Here is a 21582-nt window from a genome sequence, read left to right as displayed (position 1 = left end):
GCCCTCTGGGCGGGAGTGGTCCTCAGTTTCCCTGGAGGAGGTTTTTTTCTGGTCCTGTAGGTGGTCAGGTTCAAGATTCAAGGTTCCAGGTTAACAAGCCCCTGGTGGCGCTTGTTGGTTCCCATCTGTTGACTGTTCCAGTGTGCACGCAAGCTGGTCCAAGGTAGACCAGAAGCCCTGGGCACAGCAGCGTCTCTGGCTGTGGTGATGGAGTTGTTAGCAGTGAAGCCTGTTGGGTCGGGAGCTGGCGAGACCCTGAGGTGCCTGAGCCAGTGGCAGAGTCTGGGCCCCCAGCCCTGGGCAGCAGGCTCCCACAGTGCCCCCTGCAGGCCGGGCACGGTGGCCCCGTCACACTGGGTATTTACCCAGCCCTCTCCCACCGCCCTGTCCCATGTTCAGCTTTACACGAAGAATTCTCTTTTTTTATGGGCAACAGAAGGGAGCCCACTCTGCTGCACGAGGCCCCTACATCTCCGTCCACAGGGCCGACGCGGCCATAATGCTGCCACATGTAGGCCCAGCCTGCACCGGTCAGTCCCTCCTGTCAAACACCTGAGTCAGAATGTCCCTGAAACCGCTCCCTTGTCCGAACAATTAAAGCAGTTGCAGAGACTTCCACGTGTCCATTTTGTGGCCAAACTCCCGCCCCAGACTGCCGCCGGCGAGCTCTCACTTTCCACCACGGGGCGCGCAGGAGCGGTAAGGGGACGGTCTTACTGAGCCCCCTGCTGCAGGTCATTCACAGGAGGCCCCGTCAGGCCAGGGGGGTCAGGCCGGGGGTGGGGGGCGGAAGGCAGAAGGCACCTCCCGCTCCCTTAGCTGTCAGTTCACAGTCACATGGGAAATACCGGGTGGATGTGCCGAGAAGCCCAATTGGTCACAAGATTTGGCAAGAAAACAGCAAAGTGCTGTTGGGCGGGGCTGGGGAGCCAGCTGCGGGGCCCAGTGCAGGGCCCGGGTCTCAGTCAGTGTTCTGGTGACTCAGAAAAGTGGTCCATCCCCAGGAGAGAACAGCCCACTCCAGGGGGGTGGGTGAGCAGCCCAGGGAGGTGACTTTCCAAGGACATCTTACGAGCAAATCACAAAACACTTTGGGAGCCCCGATGTCTCCCAGCCTCTGATAGAGGAGGCGAGTCCCAGGACCGGGTGGAGGCACCGTGGCCCAGATCCGGCCCCAGGCCTGGCTTTACATGGCCCACCGGCTTAGACTGGCTTTGCATGTTTCAGCAGTTGGGGAGAAGGCCCGTAGGGGAGCAGTAGCTCATGCCTGGTGGGACCTAGGTGAGATCGGACATCCAGTGCCGGTCGGCAAAGCTGTGTAGGAGCCCGGGGTCCGCGGGGGCTGCTGAGCTCCCACGGTGGGGTGGGGGGGCCCTCAGCAGGTGCACCAGAGGCTGCAACCAAAAAACATGGCCCCCAGAGTCCAGAATACTTGCAATTCGGGTCTTGACAGGGAAGTCCACCCCCTGCATTGCAGATCCCAAACCCAAACCACGCCGGGCAGTGGGGCAGAGTGCGGGCAGGGCCAGAGCACATGCTGTGGCCATTGTCACAGCACGGCGTTCGACTGGAATTGGAAGGGTCGCCCCTGGATAGCGCGCCTCGCTGTGCCAGAGGGGGCCCCAGGAAGGCCCAGGGGGCAGCCCCTCCGGCCTGGCCTTTATGCTGAACAAGCATGAGCTAACCCGGAAAGTAGGGGACACCCTGGGCCCAAAACACAATCACAGGACGCCCCTGGGCCTTTATTCTCCCGACCCCGGGAAAACCATCTGTCTTTGGAGAGAACTTCCTTTTCTCTTCCAGCTGAGCTTTATTCCCCCATTAAGAAGAAAATCTTAAAATTCACATTTTCACTATGGAAATGAGCTCTGGGTCTCGGACAAGGACTCCCGGAATGTCTCTGGGGGGGGGGGGGTTACGTTCTCGGTGGGCGTCCCCGGTTTCTGGGGTGAGGGCGGCTCTGTTCCCAAACTGGGGAGATTGGTTTAAACAAGGTTCAGAAATCTGGAAAACTAAGATCGACTAGAAGCACTTCAATGCCAACAATCCGAGGAAAAACTCCCCGCACCGCAGAACTTGGCTCCGGAGTGGGATCCTATGTCCCTTTGCCCTGGGCACCGACCTTCATCCCTGGGGGAAGGAGGCAGGGTTTGGGGGGGACCCCCCATTCTCTGGGCCCCAGAGGAGATGCAGGATTTCTTCCAGGAGCCCTGCAGCCTGCAGGCAGCAAAAGAACCCCATGTCTTCAAGAGGGAGCCCCGCACCCAGGGTCCCCATAGTCTGTCACCCTTCAGGACCGTGTTATCTGAGTCCCGGCTGAAACCTTTCAGCGAGCAGGTGCCAGCCTCCCTCAATAAGTGCTGGGCACCAAAATGCAGGAGCTCAGCCCTGAGGGTGGGGGGGACCCATCGGCTGCTTCAGAAGGAGCCTCAGTGTGTCAGCATCAGAGCAGGGGACAGGCCTGGACGGCCCTGCCCAAGGACCGTGAGGCACCCCCCCACCCCCCCACCCCGCCGCTGCTGGGATGGTGCTGTTCCCAGCACTGGGTGGTGTGGGTGATATCAGAGCCTGGGGCTCTGTGGGGCTGAGTGAACCTTGTCTGGCTCCTCCCTCTTCTGTCCCCAAACTCGGGCGACCCCAAAGGCCTTGCCTGGAACCCCTTCTCTGCTGAGAGCTGAGGGGCCTGTGCGCACAAAGCTTCCACTCTACGTGCCTCTAGCTCGCTCAGCTCTGGGTCCACTGAGAATGCAATCTCCTCCTCTGCCCGCCAGGCCCCGGAGGCCGGCAGACCGCGAGGAAAGCTGGCAGGAGGCTGCAGACCTGATGCAGGTCCACGGACGGTGCGGGTCCTCCCCCCCGCCTCCAACGCCCCCACCCCACGCAGGTCCAGGGGCCCCAGAGTTTGGCCTCCTGTTCCTGCGTCCTACCCCTGGCAGGGTAAAAGCCAGGCACGAGAGGCTGCGGGGCGTGCCTGGAGAGGTGTGGGGTCTCGAGCCGGGGCGGGGGGGTGCCCCCCATTACCGTTCGCCACGGGTCTCCGGGACCCTTCGCTAGAGCGGTGCGCCCTCGCATAGCTAAGGAGTTGCGCCTCTGGGTGGAGTCCGAGCGCCCTCTGGTGGTCTCGGCCGCCCACCGCGAGTATCCGAACTGCCTCTGCAGAACGGAGGGCAAGGGACAGCGGGACACCCACGGACTGCAGTGTCCAAGGCCTGGCGGGAGCAGTCAGGACAAGCAACGCCTCCCGTCCCGCTCTCCCTTCGCTCCCACAGTGGCCTCACCCAGCCATGGCAGCCGCACCGGGCCCTGGCCTGGCTTTCTGGGGGAAAGGGAAGCTTTTTTCTTAGAGACCAGTGATCAAAAAGAGGAAAAAGAAAAGAAAAAAAGCCACGTAGGGAATACCGAAGGCTGCAAGTGCCGCATTCTTAGGGCGTAGGAATACCAATGCGACTTCCCATGCAACCCTTTAAGGTCCCAGGGCAGCAGCCCCTGCAGGGGGCTTCCCATCTGGACCTGGGGCCCACCCCCCAGGCCCTTACAGAGCTCGGGGCTCTCCATCCTCCCCCCACAGGCTCCAGCAGCATCTGGAAGGAGCCACTAGGGGACTGTGACCCCTCGCTTAGCTGTGTGGCTCCCCTCCCTGGAAATGACGTCCCACACCTCAGGGTGAGCAGATGACCTCTGAGAAGGTTTGTACACGTGGGCAGCGGCCGTGGCAGCCCCTGTGAGGCCACGTGCCTCTTCCTGAGGGATGCACAGCTCTTCCCCAGAGGCCACCGTGCCCCCCGCTAACCGGCACTGGGACTGGGGGGTCCCCATCCCCTCACATCTGGACAAAGTGGACAAAGTGACATCTGGACAAAGTGAGGGTGTGTCTGTGTCTGAGAACCAGACGAGTGGGCACAGTGGTGTCGCCTGGGTGCCAGGCTCCCTTGACAGGCGACACTGTGAGGCTGCCGTCCACTCAGGTGGGGCAGGTGTGCGTCCACACCCCACGTCCCCCAACAAGAGCAGCAGCTGCCACACAGAGCTGGTAGGGCTGTGAGTGTTTTCCCGGGGGAGCAGACCATACTCGTCACCCCTAAGGGCACATTCTAAACAAATGGGATGGAGGAAGGTGGTGGTGACCGCTGTGCCAGGTGAGGTGGGGGCCACAGGGTGGGTACTGGGCGGGTGGCAGTGGTGAGGGTGGCTGGGGTGTTCATGTGTGTGTGCACACACGTTGGTGTGGTTGTGCATGCATGATGTTTTGAACGTACCCATGCATTGCATGTTTGTGTTCGTGCGCATGTGAGTGCACATGCATGCATGCACATGTATGTGTGCACACATGGGCATTCACTATATGTGCATGTAGACACATGCTGACGACCTTCACAACGATGCTCTCTGGGTGGCAAACTTACAGAGTGCCCTCACTCACCTCCATGACAATTTAGTGGGCTCTAAGCAAAAATAAAATGCTGTATTTTTAACATGCTTAAGAAGTTATATGTTGCCTTGTTCTGTGTCCCCTCTATGTCCACCCAAGTGGCCTTGGTCAGCAGTCCATGCTGTGGCCGCTGCTGCCACGAGGGCCGCCGTGCGCTGCTCACAGGACCGTCAGCTCGGGGGAGCGGCCGCCCTCCGAGGGGGCTGCAGACGCCTTGGAGGGTCAGGCGCCTTTCGGGGAAGTGCCTCTCGGGGCCAGGAGGAAGTCAGATGCCAGGGTGTCCCCACCCAGAGGAGGCTTGTCTTTCCACACTCGAAGCCCGTGCCCATCAGGCACCGCCCTGCAGTGTCCTCCCTGTTGGGGTGACCCCCGGGGCTGAGCGAGGGCGACCTGAGAGCCGGGCTCTGGTCTCAGATCCACCCGGGACCTGCACGTCCGGACAGAGGCAGGTCCGCTCTGCGGGCTTGCGCCCCTGCGTGTGGAAGGAAGGCTCGGTCCCCTACCTGGCCCAGCCCTGCCATGCTCCGACCTGCTTGACCAGCGCCGGTGAGAGAATGGAGGCAGAACCAGCCTCCATTTCAGGGTGTGCCACCTGGCTGTCCCTTGAGGAGGGCAGGGGGAGTGAGCGCCATCTGCTGGGCAGCTCTGAGACCCTGGGTCTGGGAAGCCTCTGTCCACACCTCCACCGGCCTTGGGGCCCTTTCTCAGGAATCAGCGGAGAAGAGGGGCCCCAAGTCTTCACCAGAACGTGAAGGACCATGGCCTGGGTCACAGTCCTGGGGGAAGAAGCAGACACCTCGGTGCCACTGCAGGGACCGGGCCCCAACAACCCCGCCAAGGAAGGGGTGAGTCCCCCAGACAGATGTGGACAGAAGGGAATGGACGGTGCCCGGGGGGAGCGGACGTGTTGAGAGCAGCCTCCTGGGAATTCACTGCGTGGGATTCGCATTTTCCACAGCAGAACAACGGGAAGGTGAACACACAGGCTTCCTGCATCTGCAAGGATGCCCACAGTGGCCTCGGGACCCCAGCTCCGCTCACAACCGCAGAACTTCCCAGAGGCCAGGTGCTGCCCGCTCCTGAGAAGGGTGGCCAGGACATTTGCTAAGAATGATGGCAGCGGAGGCAAAAGTGCTCGGGGCCAGCCATCCGGGAGGAAGTGACCCTTGGGGAGGGCAGTGACCCAGTGGCCTGGTTTCAGGAAACGGTGTAAGGAAGGGCCCTCCCTGACCCGGTGGCCCCAGGACTGGGGGCAGGAGGCAGAGGGGCAGCCCTCCCAGGCCTGGGGTGCAGGCCCACTTGCCCCCACGCTGGGGGTCTCCCAGCAGTCTCTGCTCTCACCCCAGGCCTGTGGTCTCAGGCCTGGGGTCCGGCCCGGCATGATCAGGCCCAGGCATGGGTGTGAAGTCGGCGTTTGGTCAGCACCTGCCTCGGCCTCGCCCATCTTGGGCCCCAGTCCATCTTCAAAGCCCTTCAGAGGACAGGGCTGCCCCGACTGCCCAGGCCAGTCCTCCTGCACCGGTCTCTCTGGCCCAAGAGCACTCTAGGGTCTTGGGGGGGGGACCAGCCATGATGGGGCTGAGGACCCCTGAGGGGCACAACCAGCCTCAGGGCTGACCAGAACGCTGCCCCTGGGCAGTCCACAGACAGTGCCCAAGGGCAGCCCCAAACACTCCAGGGAGCAGGGAGCCGCTGTGCCCACCGTTCCCTGGAGCTCCTGTGTGCAGGGTGCCTGGCACGTCCCCTCCAGCCCCGATGGGGGGGTCATCTTCACCAGAGACACACGTGTTTGGGCGAGGCCTGTCCGAGGACACATGAAGCCTGCTGCCGTTGAAGGCCCGCACACACAGACTTCGCTTGTGCCCATGGGGCCGGCGTAGGCCCCAGACCCACACCCACTGCCCCTGTGCCAACGTGCACCTGCTCCCGAATCCAGACCCCAGCACCTCCCCGACCCTCGGGTGCTGTGGGTTGTTCTCTGTCCCGGCTCCAGATAAGGTGCCTGGGAGCACAGGCCCCAGCGGGACAAGCGTGGTGGGCAGTAGCCTCGAGGCACTGGCAGGCTCCGGTTTAGGTTTCAACCTTCCACCAAGTCACACCGGACAGTTCCACCTCGGACGGGAGCCACTTCCTGCCTGACCTGCTCTGTGCCGGGACGGCCTCTCCTTGATCTTGGGGCAGTGCGGGAGGGCGCTGGCCCCCCAGCTGCCCCCATGCCAGCAGCCCCAGAATTAGAACACGCGCCACACAGGGAATCCGCACTTGGGGGGCGGGGGGGGGGGCCTGGGCCTCAACCCTGCACAGGCCACCCACTGTCGACTTCCAAGTGGTGACCTTGTAGCAAGTGCCCCCTCCCAGGAGAGACAGCGGGTCTCAGTCCCCAGCCCCCGCTGTCTGCCTGCCCAGCTCAGGGACAAAGGGAACGTGCCCCAGCCCCACCCTACCGCTCCCTCGAGAAGCCCCTTCGTGCAGAGGGGAGCACAGGGAGCTGCCACCTGGGTCTTGACATGGGTGCCACACAGGACCCGCTGGGGAGGGCGGTCTGTCACTGCAGGGCGCGTGTGCCCGTGCACGTGCCAGAGGGGACACGGGCTTCCCAGAGCACTCGCTCTGGAGGCCCCTGGTTTTCCACCCAGGTGGTGACTTGTGAGTGACCTGGGGCAGTGGACAGCACACCCGGCACGGCACACTCACAGGTGCGGGGGGGCTGCCTCTACTTGTAGGGTTAGGGCACAAGTTTCCTTTGAAAAATGCTAAAAATGAACCCCGGCTGGTGTGGCTCAGTGGATTGAGCACTGGCCTGCGAACCAAGGGGTCGCCAGTTCGATTCCCAGTCAGGGCACATGCCTGGGTTGCAGGCCAGGTCCCCAGTAGGGAGCGCATGAGAGGCAACCACATGTTGATGTTTTTCTCTCCCTCTTTCTCCTTCCCTCCCCCCTCCCTAAACATAAATAAAATTACAAAAAGAAAAATGGTAAGAATTGTTTTAAAAAATTAGAAAGAGAATGCAGCCCCTACTTCCGGGTGGATTCAGACCCACACAGCCCCCCCGTGCGGTGCAGACAAGGCCACCTGAACCCCCGGGGCTGTGCTGTCCGTCTGTCCCCGGGGCGGGAGGCAGGCTGGGCTGAACCTGAGTGGCGAGAGGAAATAAGAGCTACAGGATGAAAGCAGAAACTTCAAGGTATTTTATTAACACATCGTTCCAATTACAGTACAGCTTGAAACACATTTCCGCACAGTGTCACACAAGGGTACAACAATACAGTCCCACTGCGCCTCCTGCTCCCCACACCTACTCCCGAGGCAGCCGCCGCAGGGCCGGGGCGGAGCCAGGCCTGCTCGCTAGGACAGGCCAAGTCGGTCGGCCCAGAGGAAGGACGCAGTCAGCTGGCGGCTCTGAGCGCTCGCAGTGCCTGCAGCTTCGCGCCTGGGCGGCGCGCACTAGGTTAGGAAGGGTCACAGTCAGCCAGAGCAGGGACAAAGGTCGCGCGGGCAGGCCGGCACCTCCCAGCAGAACAATAGGGCGTTACTACTAACACTGAACCCACGCACAAGAGGTCCTGCAAGGGGAGGGCAAAAGAGAGGGGTTAGTGCCGCTGCCGCCGTGGCCGCCGGAGTCGCACTGCAAAGTAATAGAACCCAAGTGTTATTCTCTCCGACCACAGACCTGGAGGGACAAGGCAGGGGACAGACCTGTCAAAGCAAAGCTGAGAGGTGATCCAGGAGTGAGAAGTGCACGGCACTCCGTTCTGTATGAAGCCACTGCGCAGAGGGGCGAGTCCACACCAAGGGGGCGGGGGGGGGGGCAGGGAGGGGTGAGGGGGGTGGTGCAAGAAGAGTCTAGGGGAGGCAGCCGGCCTGGGGCTTCGGTGTTGTTGAACCTGGAAATTAAATAGTGGAATTAAAGCTTCGGCGTTCGAGTCCTCAGAGAGGAGAGCACGCAGGGCCCGCACCTGTTGAAAGCAAAGAAAGATGGTAAAGCCGCAGGACTGCCCGCTCTTCCGTCGCCAGTGTGCGCTCCGGCCCCTCCAGTGACCGCCGCAAGGCAAGGAACGGCTCCGTCCTTCCCACGCAGCGTCCACTGCGCGCGCCCTTCCACTGGAGAGCAGGCTACAAGACAGTCGAGCTGAAAAGAGGCCAAGGCCAGCCTTCCGGAGCGGACGACAGCACTAACTATGCGATGTGCGGAAACTGCATTTGCCTGCCCGCTCTGCAACGTGAAAGTTTTAAAACTGCACGTTTCTTTAAAGGGACTGCATTTTTCTACAAACCTCTTAAACTTAGTGAAATAAAACGAGAGCAAAGCACTGACACGAGGCCCTGTGCACAGGATAGTCGGTTACAAGTCAAAGGAAAAAGCCCTCCTCACGGCCAGGACCTGCCGCCTCACTGAGAGGGCTTCCCGCCGGAACTCGGCACCGGGGAGGGCCGAGGCCTGTGCGCACTCCCTGGGAAGGGCAGGCCCTGCCCGCCACGCGCCACCGGAAGGTGTACCTGGGATCCAATATGAATCAGTGGGTTTGGCTGTGGTTCCAGGACGCAGAACCACAGCCCTTGAAGGGATGGAAATTGAACAGGTTGCAAAAAAACCTTACACAAAAATCCTTAGGATTCAGTAGTAAACCAAGACCACAGGCCTTTGTAAAGTTATTTAAAAGTGTCCAAAATAACACTTCATTCACAAATTTTAAGAACAGGTGAAAAGGTTACTTGAAATGATCCCTAAGTAAATTTTAGGAGTGCCTCAGCCTCTCTCCCTGGATCTGTGTGGCCGCCTTCCTGGGTCTCCTGGCCCCCCCGCCGTCACCCCCAAGCCCGTCTGTGAATCCCCCTGCTGGAGCCTGTCACTGAAAAGTTTGTAAAGAACCCCCAATACTGAAGTGTTCCCTCCCCCGACTCCAAATAAACAATCAAAGGTGGGGGTGAGGGCTCTACCTGACAAAGGGCAGGAAAGGCAGATCTAACAGCGGCTGGACCAGGGAGGGACGTTAAGCCTGACCCAGGAAGGGCGCTCCGGCAGGGACCGGCGCCCCAGCACGCGGACCTCACTCCAAACCTAACTGTCCTCACAGCCTCGTCAGTCCGCTGGTCGACAGGCACGCTGAGCTTACCTTCGATTAAACAGAAACAAGGAACACAACAAACAAGAGAAACAGAGAGAACACAGGAGAAGAAGCGACAGCTGCTGGAAATGCGCTCCCTGAGCAGGGCTCCCTCACTGCCCCACCGGGGCCGGGCGGGCACTCCCGGGAACCCTGACACCGCCCACCCGCACGCCCCGCAGCGGGAGCGGTCCAGCAGGCGCTCCCCACTCCTGCCTGCTCCCGAGTGGGTGCGCGAGGAGACGGTCTAGGGCGAACACTGCTCCACTCTGAGAGTCTGTCCTCCCCGCGGCCCTTCCTCCTGCCCCTTCGCCATCCCTGGCTCCCAGCTCTTCCCAGCAACAGAATCTTCTGTTGGCAGAATTAAGCATTTTTGCTGTTGGAAGAAAGGACCCCTGGGTGCAGGGTCTATGCTGCCACAGTTCAGAAACACTACAGAACCAAGCGTGAACAGTCGTTTCTCAGGACCTTTACAAATCATGGAAGGTCACCCCGGATGGAAAATACTTCGGAAGAAGCCCACCCCTCCCGCCCCAGGGCCAAGGCCACAGGCACCTACTGGATGCTGCCTGTTCAGGAACGGGGACCCTCAACATTTCCTCTGGAAAGAGAGACAAGATTTCTCCTTTAAAAGCATACTGGTATAAGGATTGAACAAAGGTGGCCAGACCAACAGAACCGCAAGGTTATGCCCAGGGAGCTGGGTGAACTCATTACAGCACAAACTCAAACAAGGCAACTCGAGAGGAAAGTACCTCTTGGCTCCACAAATCGCCTGCAGCATTTACCGTGCGAGATACACTGATAGTTACTGGCTTTAAGCTTCTTGAGTTTGTGAACAAATAATACACAGGTCAGGATAAATGTATTGACTTACTCCCATCTTTATAAAAATCGAATACACACACGAACACATCAACACTTACGGAACTGTATCCATTGAACTTCCGTGAGACAACACAAAAGAACTAGCGAACAGCTAAGGTGTGGCTGAGCTGAAAGCACATCCAGTCACACGTGGATGTTGAAAGGTCCGTATGTACACAGTCCGCGGACGCCCCGCGACCCGCCCACACGCTTACGCGCGTGAGAGAGAAAGAACAGAGATAATGGTTGCAGCAGATCTTCCAAGAGGGCTCGGCTCCGGTGCCCAACTTCCCCGAGGGAAGCGCACCAGGAGCGGATGGGTCCTGACTTTCTAACTCTTCTCTCCTCTGCAGTTTCCTCCCAGGAAACGCAGCTGTGCCCCCAGGCCTGGCAGCGCTGCGGGTGTGCCGAGAGGCGGTGGGCACGGAGCAGCAGGGACCCGAATGGACCCATGCCCACCGGTGCTCTAGGAAAAACCCACTGCACCTCAGGGTCCACACTGCAGGGACCGCGTGTCAAGAGAAGCCGACCCAGAGTGAGGTGCCCACTGGAACATGCTCACGGTCACCGACTGAGCGGCTTCTGTGCCTGCCCTTCATGGAGTGCGTGTGACTCTGGTCCCCACGCCACGACACGCTCAGACTACTTCAGAGAGTGGCCACAGCTGGCTCAGCTCACGCTAGTGCCCCACACATCCTCAGCACAGATCCCACTGACTGCGAGCCCCTGCTGGCGCCCAGCGTGGGGAAGGGGTCTGGGTCGCTCTGAACTAGAGCTCCAGCCACTCCCCACCTCCACACAGCTCCCTGTGGGCTGAGCTAACTCCACTAGGCGTTTATGCACGAACGCATCTGCAGCTACTTGTGGAGAGGGTGCAGTGAGCCTGTGTCACCGGCTGACAGGCACAGGGGACCGCTGCATGGGAAACCCCATGGAGCCCCTGGGCACAGGCCGGCCTGGGCCCTCTGGAGTGAGAGTAGCAGGTGCCTGAGCCAAGGGCTGTCCAGGGGACCCTATAAGGCCTACACTTTGCTGCACTGACGTCTCCTAGGAATGGCCGGCACCCCTACGGCCCAGGCTTGCTCTCAGCACACAATGCCACCTGAGAACAAAGGCAACACAGGGTCTCACAGGGTCTGGGGACTCCCCTCCAGTGCTGGCCACTTACTTTGAAAAAGTAAAATAACACATCAACTGTGCAAACAGGACGGCACTAACTCCCACAACCCGGGTCTGGTGCCCTCCACCCCGCAGGGGCCCGGCCACACAGGCCCCCGGATCCCCACGTGGGTCCGCACTGGGCTGACCGAGGACGGCCAGTGGCAACAAGCTTCTACTTCCGCTGACTCTATGGGTAACTCCAATACGGCTTCCCAGGTATGAAGCACAGAGAAGAAGTCTGGGTCTGCCCTAGACCGAGGCTCCAAAGCTCAGGGACACCACCCCACCCCACCCCCCCGCCCGCAGGCAGAGGCACAGGAAGGCACTTCATCAGCGCTGGCCTGGACTGCAGCTTCCTAAAGGGAAGGCGGGTCCCGCTAAAGGGGCCCTCTGCAGAGTCGCCCAGGCAGGGTCACCGGGGACATGCCAACCTCACCCAGAGTCTCACCGTCCCTGCGACACAGCCCCCTCACAGCACACGCCACGGACAGAGCTGTGCCAAGGTCAGGGCCACCCTGCTCTCAGGTCTACTGGAGTACGGTGCCCCACCTGCTCAGAAGGCCTTCGAAAAAGAAGAAGAAAGATGAGGAGGAGAAGAAAGGTTAATCAAAGCAATAACCTGCTCCCCAGAGAACGGGGCAAGCCAAGAGCCAGTGTCGGGGTCCTGCCACTTTGTGCTGCATTCAGGAAAAGAGAAAACCACCACCCAGGTCTGGACAGGCTCTGGGCTGCCCCCCTGCCCGGCAGGTGCACGGTGCCTCCCACTGGGCAGTGGACGCCCTGAGGGCCTCGGCCAGAGCACCACACACAGCTCCTCTGCACCCAGGGCAGCACGACAGTGACCACCGGGTCCTCGCCTTATTTGGGAAATTAAATGGGGCAGGCAGTCCCCTTAGGAACTCAGAATGTGGAGCTGGCACGCTCAGACCCTTCACAAGAACAGACTGAGCCACACACGGCACCCCCCCCCCCACTGCTTTCCAGGACATGCAGCTGTAGTCACAGCCACCAGTGTTTCTGCCTACAGTCCGAGAGCCTCCGGGGACTTCCAGAAAAGACAACCGGCCTAGCCTGCACTGAAGATAAGTGCAACCATTATCAAGTGTTCTTTGCTGTGAAAAGTACGGAGAACCTGCCGCTAACGTCCCTCCCTGACCCTGAGTCACGGGGAGCGCTCGGTCGGTCAGACAGTGAGGTCACGAAGAACAACGTCCACATGCATCGTGAGCACTTCGAAAACAAAAGAAAACAAGGACCAGAGTTCTCGGAGGTGACAACAGAATCTGAAGCCATCTAACACCAAACTGCAGTCTGCCATGTCCCACAAGTCCGGCTCCCCCAGAATCAACACTGGGCCGCCCAGCGCTCCGGACGGTCCGCAGGGCTGGGTGGAGACTGTGGCAGGCGCGACGGGCGCTGGCAGCTCCCTTGAAGAAATTCCTCAGCTTGTGTGTGCGGTGTGAGGCCGGTCTCCCTGCCAGGAATCACTCGACAATCAGGGCCACGTTTATGTGGGACAGATCTATCATGTGCCTGTGGGGGTGGGACAAACAGCTGATCTTAGTGCTGTAGGCCAGGGCTGGCTCCCTGAGGCCGGAGGACGTTCCCGGGGGGGGGATGGGAGCCCCAGTGAGGAGCGCAACTCCAGGGGAGTGCAGGCTGACGCAACGCCACGTGCACAGAGGGACCAGGGGCCACCCGTCCCCCCGAGGAAGGCAGGAGCACCCCCTGCACATCCCTGCGCCCTTCCCCAGGGGCGGACGCACACGAAGCGGCAGTGCCTCTGACCCAGAGCAGGTGGCAGAGGGGTGGTGCCCCCCGCCCCCAGGCCCCCGCCCCCACGAAGGCCAGGGCTACCTGTGGAACTTCTGCTGGAACGCTAGAGCGTGGGCTGGCTCCTTAAACTTAGCGATGGCTTTCCGTTGCTGGGGAAGCATCTGTAAACTCTAGAGAAAAAAAACCAGACATTTTAGTATCACACTACTAAAATATGGTAAAAAAAGACACATATGTAAACATTAGACTTAACACAAAAGTTCAAGTTCAGATGGACACTCAGATCCCTAAAACAGTGTGCTTTGGCGAGCCACGCCCCGAGAGCACATACGCTCTGCAGGCCGAGCGTTTAGGGGCCCGTGGCAGCAGGCAGCCTGCCCCCACTCCGCCTCCAAGCCTGGGACAGGCACCCTGGGGAGCCCTCCCTGCTTGTGGGCCTTCCCACCATGGCTGTCCATGGTGTCCTGGGTTTGAAAATGCCAGGCTCCTCTCCTACAGGGAAATGCCTCCCAGCCTTGGTGGGGAACACCTGACGGGGCGCCTCCCCCACGTGGAATGAGGGCAAAGGGCCAAGTCTGTGCTGAGTGTGAGACAGGAACACGCCTACTGAGAGAGGATGTGCCCGCGCAGAGCGGCGGGTGGTCAGGGAGGCCGCCGGCCCTCCAGGGCCAGAACACCACCCCAAGTCTGCTTCCTGCCTGGCCCCCTTCATTTGCACTTTGGTGCCTTTTCAGAAAACCAAACCTTATTTTCTAGGCATGACAATGAATTGCAAAATTGCCCCTTTCAATTTATCAAGACAACACCATCACCCCGCAGAAAGAACCACAGGAAAAGACACGCCGCACCAGCAGTGGCAGTGCTCGCTCACCATCGCCGCTCCGGAGGGCTCTCACAACAGGCAGGTCTGGGTTTCGCCTGAAGCTCAAACCCACTCTGTCCCCACCTTCCACTGGCCCAAGACAGAACGGCTGACTCACTGACGCTCACCTGGCTCCCCGATTGCTCCTGAGGACCAGCAGCCGCCCACCGTGAACTGCAGACAGGGCTGGTGCCGGCAGGTGTTTACTCACACCCCCGCCCACGCGGGGCGTCCTGCTCGCCACACCCACTCACGGAGAGCTGCGCACTGCCCACAGCCAGGCCTCCTCCCCACCTGGACGCAGGCCCCCTGGCCAGGAGTGCGGTCCATGCGGTCAGACCCACTGGATGCTCTTCCCTCTGGCCGGTAACCCTCATGCCTTCAGGAATCCCCACCGAAAGCCGACGACAGTCTCACTTGTTTTAACACAACAACGCAACTGCTTCAAAGGGGCCCTGTGAGGGGACGAGCCCAGGACCTGACTCCGGGGTCTCTCCTGCTGGCAAGGAGGCACCAGGAGCAGCGAGCGCCACCCCAAAGGGGCCTTGGCAGTAATGGGGGACCTTTGCAGCAGAGTCCTGGACAGCCCCGCCCCACACCGAGGTCACCAGATCTATTATGGCTCCTTTGCATAATCACAAAAACCAACCCCGTTTTCTAGCTGTGATGATGAACGGCAGATGCAGTCCCTACCCAGATGATCCAGACCACCAGCAGCGGCCCGCCGGGCCGGTCCTCTCTGACACAGGTGCCGCGTGGGTCTGAGAACCTCACGTACGCCCACCACGGGCTGCCCTGCCTTCCCCAAAGACGGGCCCTTCCTCAGAGCTGTGTGTCCTTGCCCTGTCTCCTGAGACCGTTTCGCCTGGCTGTCTCACGACCGCCCTGGGACTCTGTGGGACAGCCCCCGCCGACCTGTCTGCCATGAGAACTTTAGGCCCTGTGGCCATGCCCAGACCTTTTGTGAGCCTGTCGGCATCTGGCCACCCTGTTCTCCCTCCCAAAGGCCCTGGGTGCCAAGTGACAGACTGCTTTCACTGGAGATGCCAGTGTCTTCAGTGTCTTCCAAGTCACTCGCCAGCCCTTCCCGGTCAGTTGGAACCAGACTTGGTGCCAGAAGTGCTCTTGCCAGCCAGGGCACCTTCCGCTCAGAAGCTCCAACGGGACCCTGCCTTCCCAGCCACTCGAGAGGGCCCCGTTTGTGTGGACTGGGTTGCTTTCTCAGGCTGGCAGCCCGGGGCCTGAAGCAGCTGCAGGACCACCCTGGGACAGGCCACGCTGGCATCTGGCGCTGCCCTGCTGCCATCCCTGCCTCACTATGCCGCCCCTCGGAGACGCAGGGCTCCCTGTCTGTCGTCTCCCCCACCCCAGGTTATGCCAGGGACCAGTGAGGGGTGTGGAAGTGCCAAGGGTCTTCTGTGACCCCAGAGGGTCTGATGGGGACACCTGCACTCACGGCGGGAAGCGCCCTGCCCGAAGCCGCACGCCAACAATGGCCCCGGGGCTCACCTCAAAGCTTGACTCCAGCTGCCTCGCCAGCTGCGTCCTGCGTCCAGGACTGTTTGGACAGGGAGGCGGACATCGGCAGAGACATGGTGACAGTCACAGAACTGGGCACAGACAGGTGGCACCTACACACCGGCTGTTACTGAGTGGGGGTCGCTGGGAACCCCGAGGTGAGGAGGAACCCTGCACTCTCGGGGGAACGACCTTTCGTTTCTCCACCAGGGCATCTCGGCCGTCACAGGTGACCAGCTTTCCTTAGCACGTGGCGGGCACCACTCAGCCAACAGGAAACAAAGGCCATGAAGGAAGGGCCTCGGAAGTCGTGACTGCCCTGCTCCTGGCCGACCTGGCCCCGCAGGAGGCCTTTCCCACAGGGGGACGGACCCCATCACTAGGGTGCCCCCCACGCCCCCCTTCCGTGTACCTGCAGATGACGGCCCGGTTCCGACTCTCACTGCGCCCTCTCATCTGGAACCCAGAAACCCGCCACCTACTCCCTCCCGTCCCTCCTCCTTTCTGGTCGGAAACGCTCCCCATCCCTCGCTGTGCGAACGAGTGTCTGCAGACACGAATGCCTTTGCCACGGACTTTCCGGCGAGGCATGAGTGTGGTTCAAGGGGAGACCATAATCTGAGAGCAAGGTGCTGTCCTGTGGACTCCAGGACCAGAGCAGCAGAGCAAGCGCGCTACAACCCTAACTGAAGGGCAGGGAGCTGAGCCCTGCCCAGCACCATGGCCACCGCTGCTGTTGCACCACGTGGGCACAAGGTGGCGCCACAGCCCAAAGACTTAGTTTAGGGGCAGCAGGAGGCCCCTGGACCCCATCCCTTTCAAGCCTATTTACATTGAAACCGTTATTGTAACAAAACGTTGTCCCAAGTATCCTTTTTAAAATCCATGCTCACCATTCCGACTCTGCTGCAGAAGCTGATTACACCTGTGTCACCTGGAATGTGAGACGCTCAGCATTTGTGACTGAAGGTTTAGCATCGACTCCCCACTCAAAACCAGCCCCAGGAGCGAGCTGGCAACAGCAGAGCACACAGCGCTCAGCCCTGGGGTGTGCTCGGCCCAGTAGGAGCAGTCCTCAGGGACTTCACAGGACTGGGGACCCTCTGGTGCCTCATTCTAGGGGTGATGGATGCACCTGAGAACGTCTCTTCCCCATCCCTCCCTCACTCTGCCATGGAGAGGAGCCATCAAATAACCCAGAGTGGCTTCGGTCCCATGCAGGTGCCCTCCCACAGACTTTGTGACTGCTAACACAACCTCTAACACAATGACCTCTAGTCTTCCTTCCTTGGAACAGTGGACAGAAAGGCAGGGATGGGGTGGGGGTGTCACCCCAGAGAGGCAGAACTCCAAAACGCAGAGTTCTAATTCTAAGATGGCCACGATGAGGCTGGGTGGCAGAGCGGCTATCCGCGATGACAACCCCCAGCCCCCGTCAGCACTGGCCTCGGGTCGGGATGTGGCACCCACTCGGGGGCACACTGGAGAGTAACCGAGGGTGGCCCGAAGGGGCTGAGCCACCACCACCCCCTGCCCCAACACACACCAGCCCTGACAGGAAGCCCCGGCCCTGCAGACTTTTACGCCTGGGCTCCCCGCTGACCTGTAATCTGGCCCCCAATTCGCAGCCACAGCAGGCCTGAATCTCAGAGCGGGATGGCCACACCTGCGCACCCGACAGCCTCCAGCGTCCTCTCCGTTCCTGCGCGTGACTCCCGAAGACTGGGGACTGCCTGGGAACCACTGGGGACTGTCTGGGCTCAGTGCTTCTGACGACGAGGAAGCCGCCCATCCCTGCCCCCTGCCCCCCTACACCCCGCCAATGGGAAGTGTGGTCTTCAACAGAAGCCAGTGTCCTTGGTCACCTCTCCATCACTGTGTACAACACGATGGGCCCCCGCTGCCGGCCCTGGGAAAGGCGGAGCGCTCCCACGGCGCTCACGCACACTGCTCCCTGCTCTCAGGGACGTTCCACAGAACAGGAGACAGAAGACGCACCGAAGGGGAGCTGCCGCGCCTGTCCCATCTGGACGTGCCACTCAGGATGCTGCGGCCACAACACGCCTGAGAGCATGCGCCTGGCGCTCTCGCAGACTCAAGCTCCCCTCAGTTGCGTGTGCAGCACGCTGTGCTCGGATGCTGCTGGCCGACTGGGAGGGAGGGCCGAGACGGTCCATCCGCCCATAGCACAGCGGGACGTCTGCGGCCGGCCAGGTGGCGACCCCAAAGCTCTCGGAATTTTAGCTGGTTTTCACATCAAGGGGCCAAGACACAGTCCACGTTGCTCCATGTTTGCAAACTCGAACCCATGTCCCACAGCCATTAGCATGGGAGGCTGCTTCTGGGAATTAAGGTCAAGAAGGCTACATACTTCACAGATTTCAAATCATTACACACAAAACAAGCATGTGGCAGAAAAACACTACTTACATGAATGTGTATGGGAACTCTGGAATAACTTAAGGATTTCAAAGTACCGTTTGTTCTGATGGAATAATTGTTCCATGACATTTATAAGTGAGCATGTGAAAACTTCCGAATAATCTGAGGCAAAAGCTCCGACAGCAGGTGCACACAGAAGTGCCTTCCTTCTGAAACGCACCACCTTCACACACAGTGACCCGCACTCCACGTAAACCAAAGAGTCACAGGGCAGAGCGCCTGGACGCCGTGGGCTGGGCGGCCTACCTGGATGGGCCCCACCGACGTGAGCAGGCCCCGCAGCTGGGCGTCGGTGGTGGAGGACGACAGGCCTTCCACGGACACGACGCAGGGCTGCGGCTTGCACTCCACCACCCGCAGGTTCTGCTTGTTGGGCATCGGGCGCCCGCGGCCCATCGGCCCTGCCGCTCCCCGGCCTCTCCCGTGCATGAGGACCTGCCAAGGACAAGAGTGACCAGTCAATACGGAAGCTTCGTGTTTTTCTGCACAACTGCTAAGACATAAAAGTGAGTAAATAACTCAGGATCCATTAAAATACACCACGAGGTATGCATTTCCTATGGTTTTTGCCCACCCTCAGAAAAGAACTGAACATCCACAGGAAACACTGCCGCCAGCCGACTGAAAGGAAGGGCTGGGCAGGGGCCCAGCCAGAGCTGGCCTGGGGCTCGGCAGGAATGCGACACCCCTTCTGCGCTCCTGCCGTGCTGGGTGTGAGCAGAGGACCCCGGGGCCCAGGAACGTGCTGTAAGGCACCTTAGGCTCCAGGTCGGTCCTAATGGCCCCAGAGCCCGAGGCCCTCCCTCCACACTCAGGCCTGCTCCGCAGGGGGTGTGCCCACAGGCCCCACACAGTCACTGCAAGCCACTGCCTCGCGCTGATCTAGCTCTCGTGGACAGCACACTCCCACCCTGAGCTGGAACTGTATGTTACAAACCAACAATGACATCCTCTACCAGAGCACCAAGCTTAGAGCACTGACATCACAGGAGGGCAAACGGAGGTCAGGACAAGGGGTGTGAAGCTGTGTTTGGCCCAGGGTGCCCCAAGGGTGTTTAAAACATGTAATGCCAGGTGGACTCCCCTTAGACTGTGAAATAAAAAACTGGCAACTGCCAACACAACAAAAGCCATTCGGTGCAAGTGGAATAGAATTATGCCTATTTTTTTTATGACTGGCAAAAATTAATATTTTTTGGTGCGCTGCAGAATTCTAGTAATCAGTGTGTGTGTGTGCCATGGGAGGAGAAAGGCTGACGCACGCCGCCCCGGGCACAGAGCTGCACGGACAGGATGCTTTTCCAAGGTCTCCTCGGGGTGCCCTGACTATAGAAAACCCGCACTGCACCTCCCAGTGGCTGCACCCACACACATGATTTACTGGGTCCGCCCACCTGTCTCCTGCTGCAAGAATGGAAGACCCCCTCAGCCCACATCGTCACATGGCTAGGGGTAACACACCAACATAATAAAGATACCCTCGAGACCCAGAACTGCCTTCACGTCCCACACTACTGCTCACGTGCCCCAGCACACCACAGGCAGGCAGGCTGGACTGGGTGGTCGAGGGCCTTCCGGGAGGACCCCAGCAGGTGTTGCTGCCCCTCTCCCCGCGCCCCCCCCTTTGCACATCTCATCAGGCGGGGCACGTGGCACGACCCTGGGCAGGCTACACGGGGCCCCCTCTCTAGGGGCAGGGGGCGGGCCCTCTGCTTGTGGGACAGACAGATGGGACAAGGCGCCTTGCCCCTCAGAGAGAAGGCCATAAGTCCAGCTCACAAAAGGAGAACACCCACCCCAGCAGGAGGGGTCAGAGAAGATGCCCTGCCACCCACAGGGCGAGGGACAGGGCCACTTCACTGGGCGGGGTGCTTCCCCCACAAGGCCCCAGTCCCCCACCTGCCAGCTGGGGTGCTGAGGAGGAGACAGACAGCCCAGGGTGTCTGGAGAGCCAGCAGGGCAGGGAAAGTGGCCCAGGGCGTGGCTCAGAGAAGCAGGAAGTCACTGCACCCTTGTGGTGTGTGTCATCCCGAAGCCCAGCTGTTGGAAAGTCGTGCTTCTATGAGCAAAGGGAGAACCAAGGGAACTAAGGTCCCTTATCCCCTTATTTGAGCACTCCCTCCCATCAGATCCGCCAGCCTCGCAGCCCGCAGCACCAATGGGATGCAGGCACACCTTCTTGGCCGGGTGGATCCCCTGGATGCTCCTGATGCCCGGAGGGCCAGCTGAGTGCACGTGGGCCCCGCCTGGCAGGTGCTGCGGCTGCGGGAGGGCCCCCTTGGTCAGCGTCACCTTTCGGGCAGGCTGCTGTCTCACTTCTGGGGGCTGGGGGGGCCTCTGGGGCTGGCCGTCCGGGTGAAAAAAGCCATCGCTCTCTCCTCCCTGCTGAAAGGAACAAGGCAGCAGACTGGTCAGTGTCTGCTTGGCCCGACACCCTGCCCACCACATCAGTGAGTGTTCAACTGAGAGGCAAACCATCCAACCCCATAACACAGAACCTGTCTTGGCACTAGAGCCACTGGGAAATGTCTCACCTGACCGTGTCTGGGTTGAATAACACCCTCAAAATGAAAACACTGAACACCCAGACCGCCCACGCCAGAGGTCTGTAATTCAAGTCAATGCTGCTTAGTTCATGGAACAGCGCTGAACTTGAAACACACTTCGTACTCCATGTATGTTTTCCACTTGCACGAGTATGCAATGTTCAAACCACAAGAGAGTGTGTAAGTGCTGGTTTTAACTCTTCCCTGCGACTCTGCCCTGTGGCATGCAGGCCACCATGTTCTTGCTCCCCTGGCTGCATTGATAAACCCTGGGGCGTGGCCAGCCCCTCCTTCCTCAGATACGACTGTGCGGACTCTGGGCACAGGGCTTACAGGCTGGAGAGTGCCGTCACCCCCTTCTGCCAAGTCACGAGTGCCACCAGCAGCCATGGCTCTGTGATTTCAGAAGGGAACTCACGCACTGCAGTAAGAGCTTCCCAAGCACCAGAAATCTTGCCCTTTGCATTTCATTAATGTCCCCTCATGTCATGACCTCACACACCATTCGTTACATGTTCAGAAAGCAAGTGCACATCAAACTGCACCACTGACCTCAGGACACCGAGGGCAGCACACGGACCCTCAGGCTATGCCCGCCAGGCTCCAGCAGGGTCGGGGTGGCAGAGACCAGCCAGGAAGGACGAGTGGGCACCAGACAGCCAGACCTTGCCCAGCCAAGTTACATGATCTCAACAGAGACAGACCACTCTCTGCGCTGACACACCCAGGGACACAGCGACCAGGGGTCAGGAACCCTTCCCCATGCAGACTGCTCAGCTCTGCAGCGCCTTCCAGGAGGAGCTTGGTGACTTGGCCCAGAGGCAGCCCATGTAGGTTGTCTGTTCCCCCCTGAACGTCTCTCTTGGAGACAGTTTA

The 21582-nt window shown here is 60.2% G+C and overlaps 1 protein-coding gene across 3 annotated transcripts in view; it reads right to left on the bottom strand.

Moving 5' to 3' along the window:
- Positions 1-7594: 7594 nt before the first annotated feature.
- RBM33 (RNA binding motif protein 33) overlaps positions 7595-21582 on the bottom strand; it is an 82723-nt gene continuing 68735 nt past the window's right edge. Inside the window, exons 15-18 of one of the 3 annotated variants that reach the window (XM_037131971.2) lie at positions 20336-20545; positions 18407-18595; positions 13420-13508; positions 7595-13095 (exon numbers count right to left, since the gene is read on the bottom strand). In XM_037131971.2, the coding sequence (XP_036987866.1) occupies positions 13047-13095; positions 13420-13508; positions 18407-18595; positions 20336-20545 (537 nt within the window). In that variant the 3' untranslated portion in view covers positions 7595-13046. The remainder of the gene's footprint in view (positions 13096-13419; positions 13509-18406; positions 18596-20335; positions 20546-21582) is intronic. The other 2 variants (XM_037131973.2, XM_037131975.2) reach the window with 2 other exon arrangements.

The sequence above is a fragment of the Artibeus jamaicensis genome, unplaced genomic scaffold (assembly GCF_021234435.1).
Source record: "Artibeus jamaicensis isolate MK-2021 breed Jamaican fruit bat unplaced genomic scaffold, CSHL_Jam_final contig_718, whole genome shotgun sequence".
Classification (NCBI taxonomy): Eukaryota; Metazoa; Chordata; class Mammalia; order Chiroptera; family Phyllostomidae; genus Artibeus; species Artibeus jamaicensis.
This window is presented reverse-complemented; position numbering and strand designations above follow the sequence as displayed.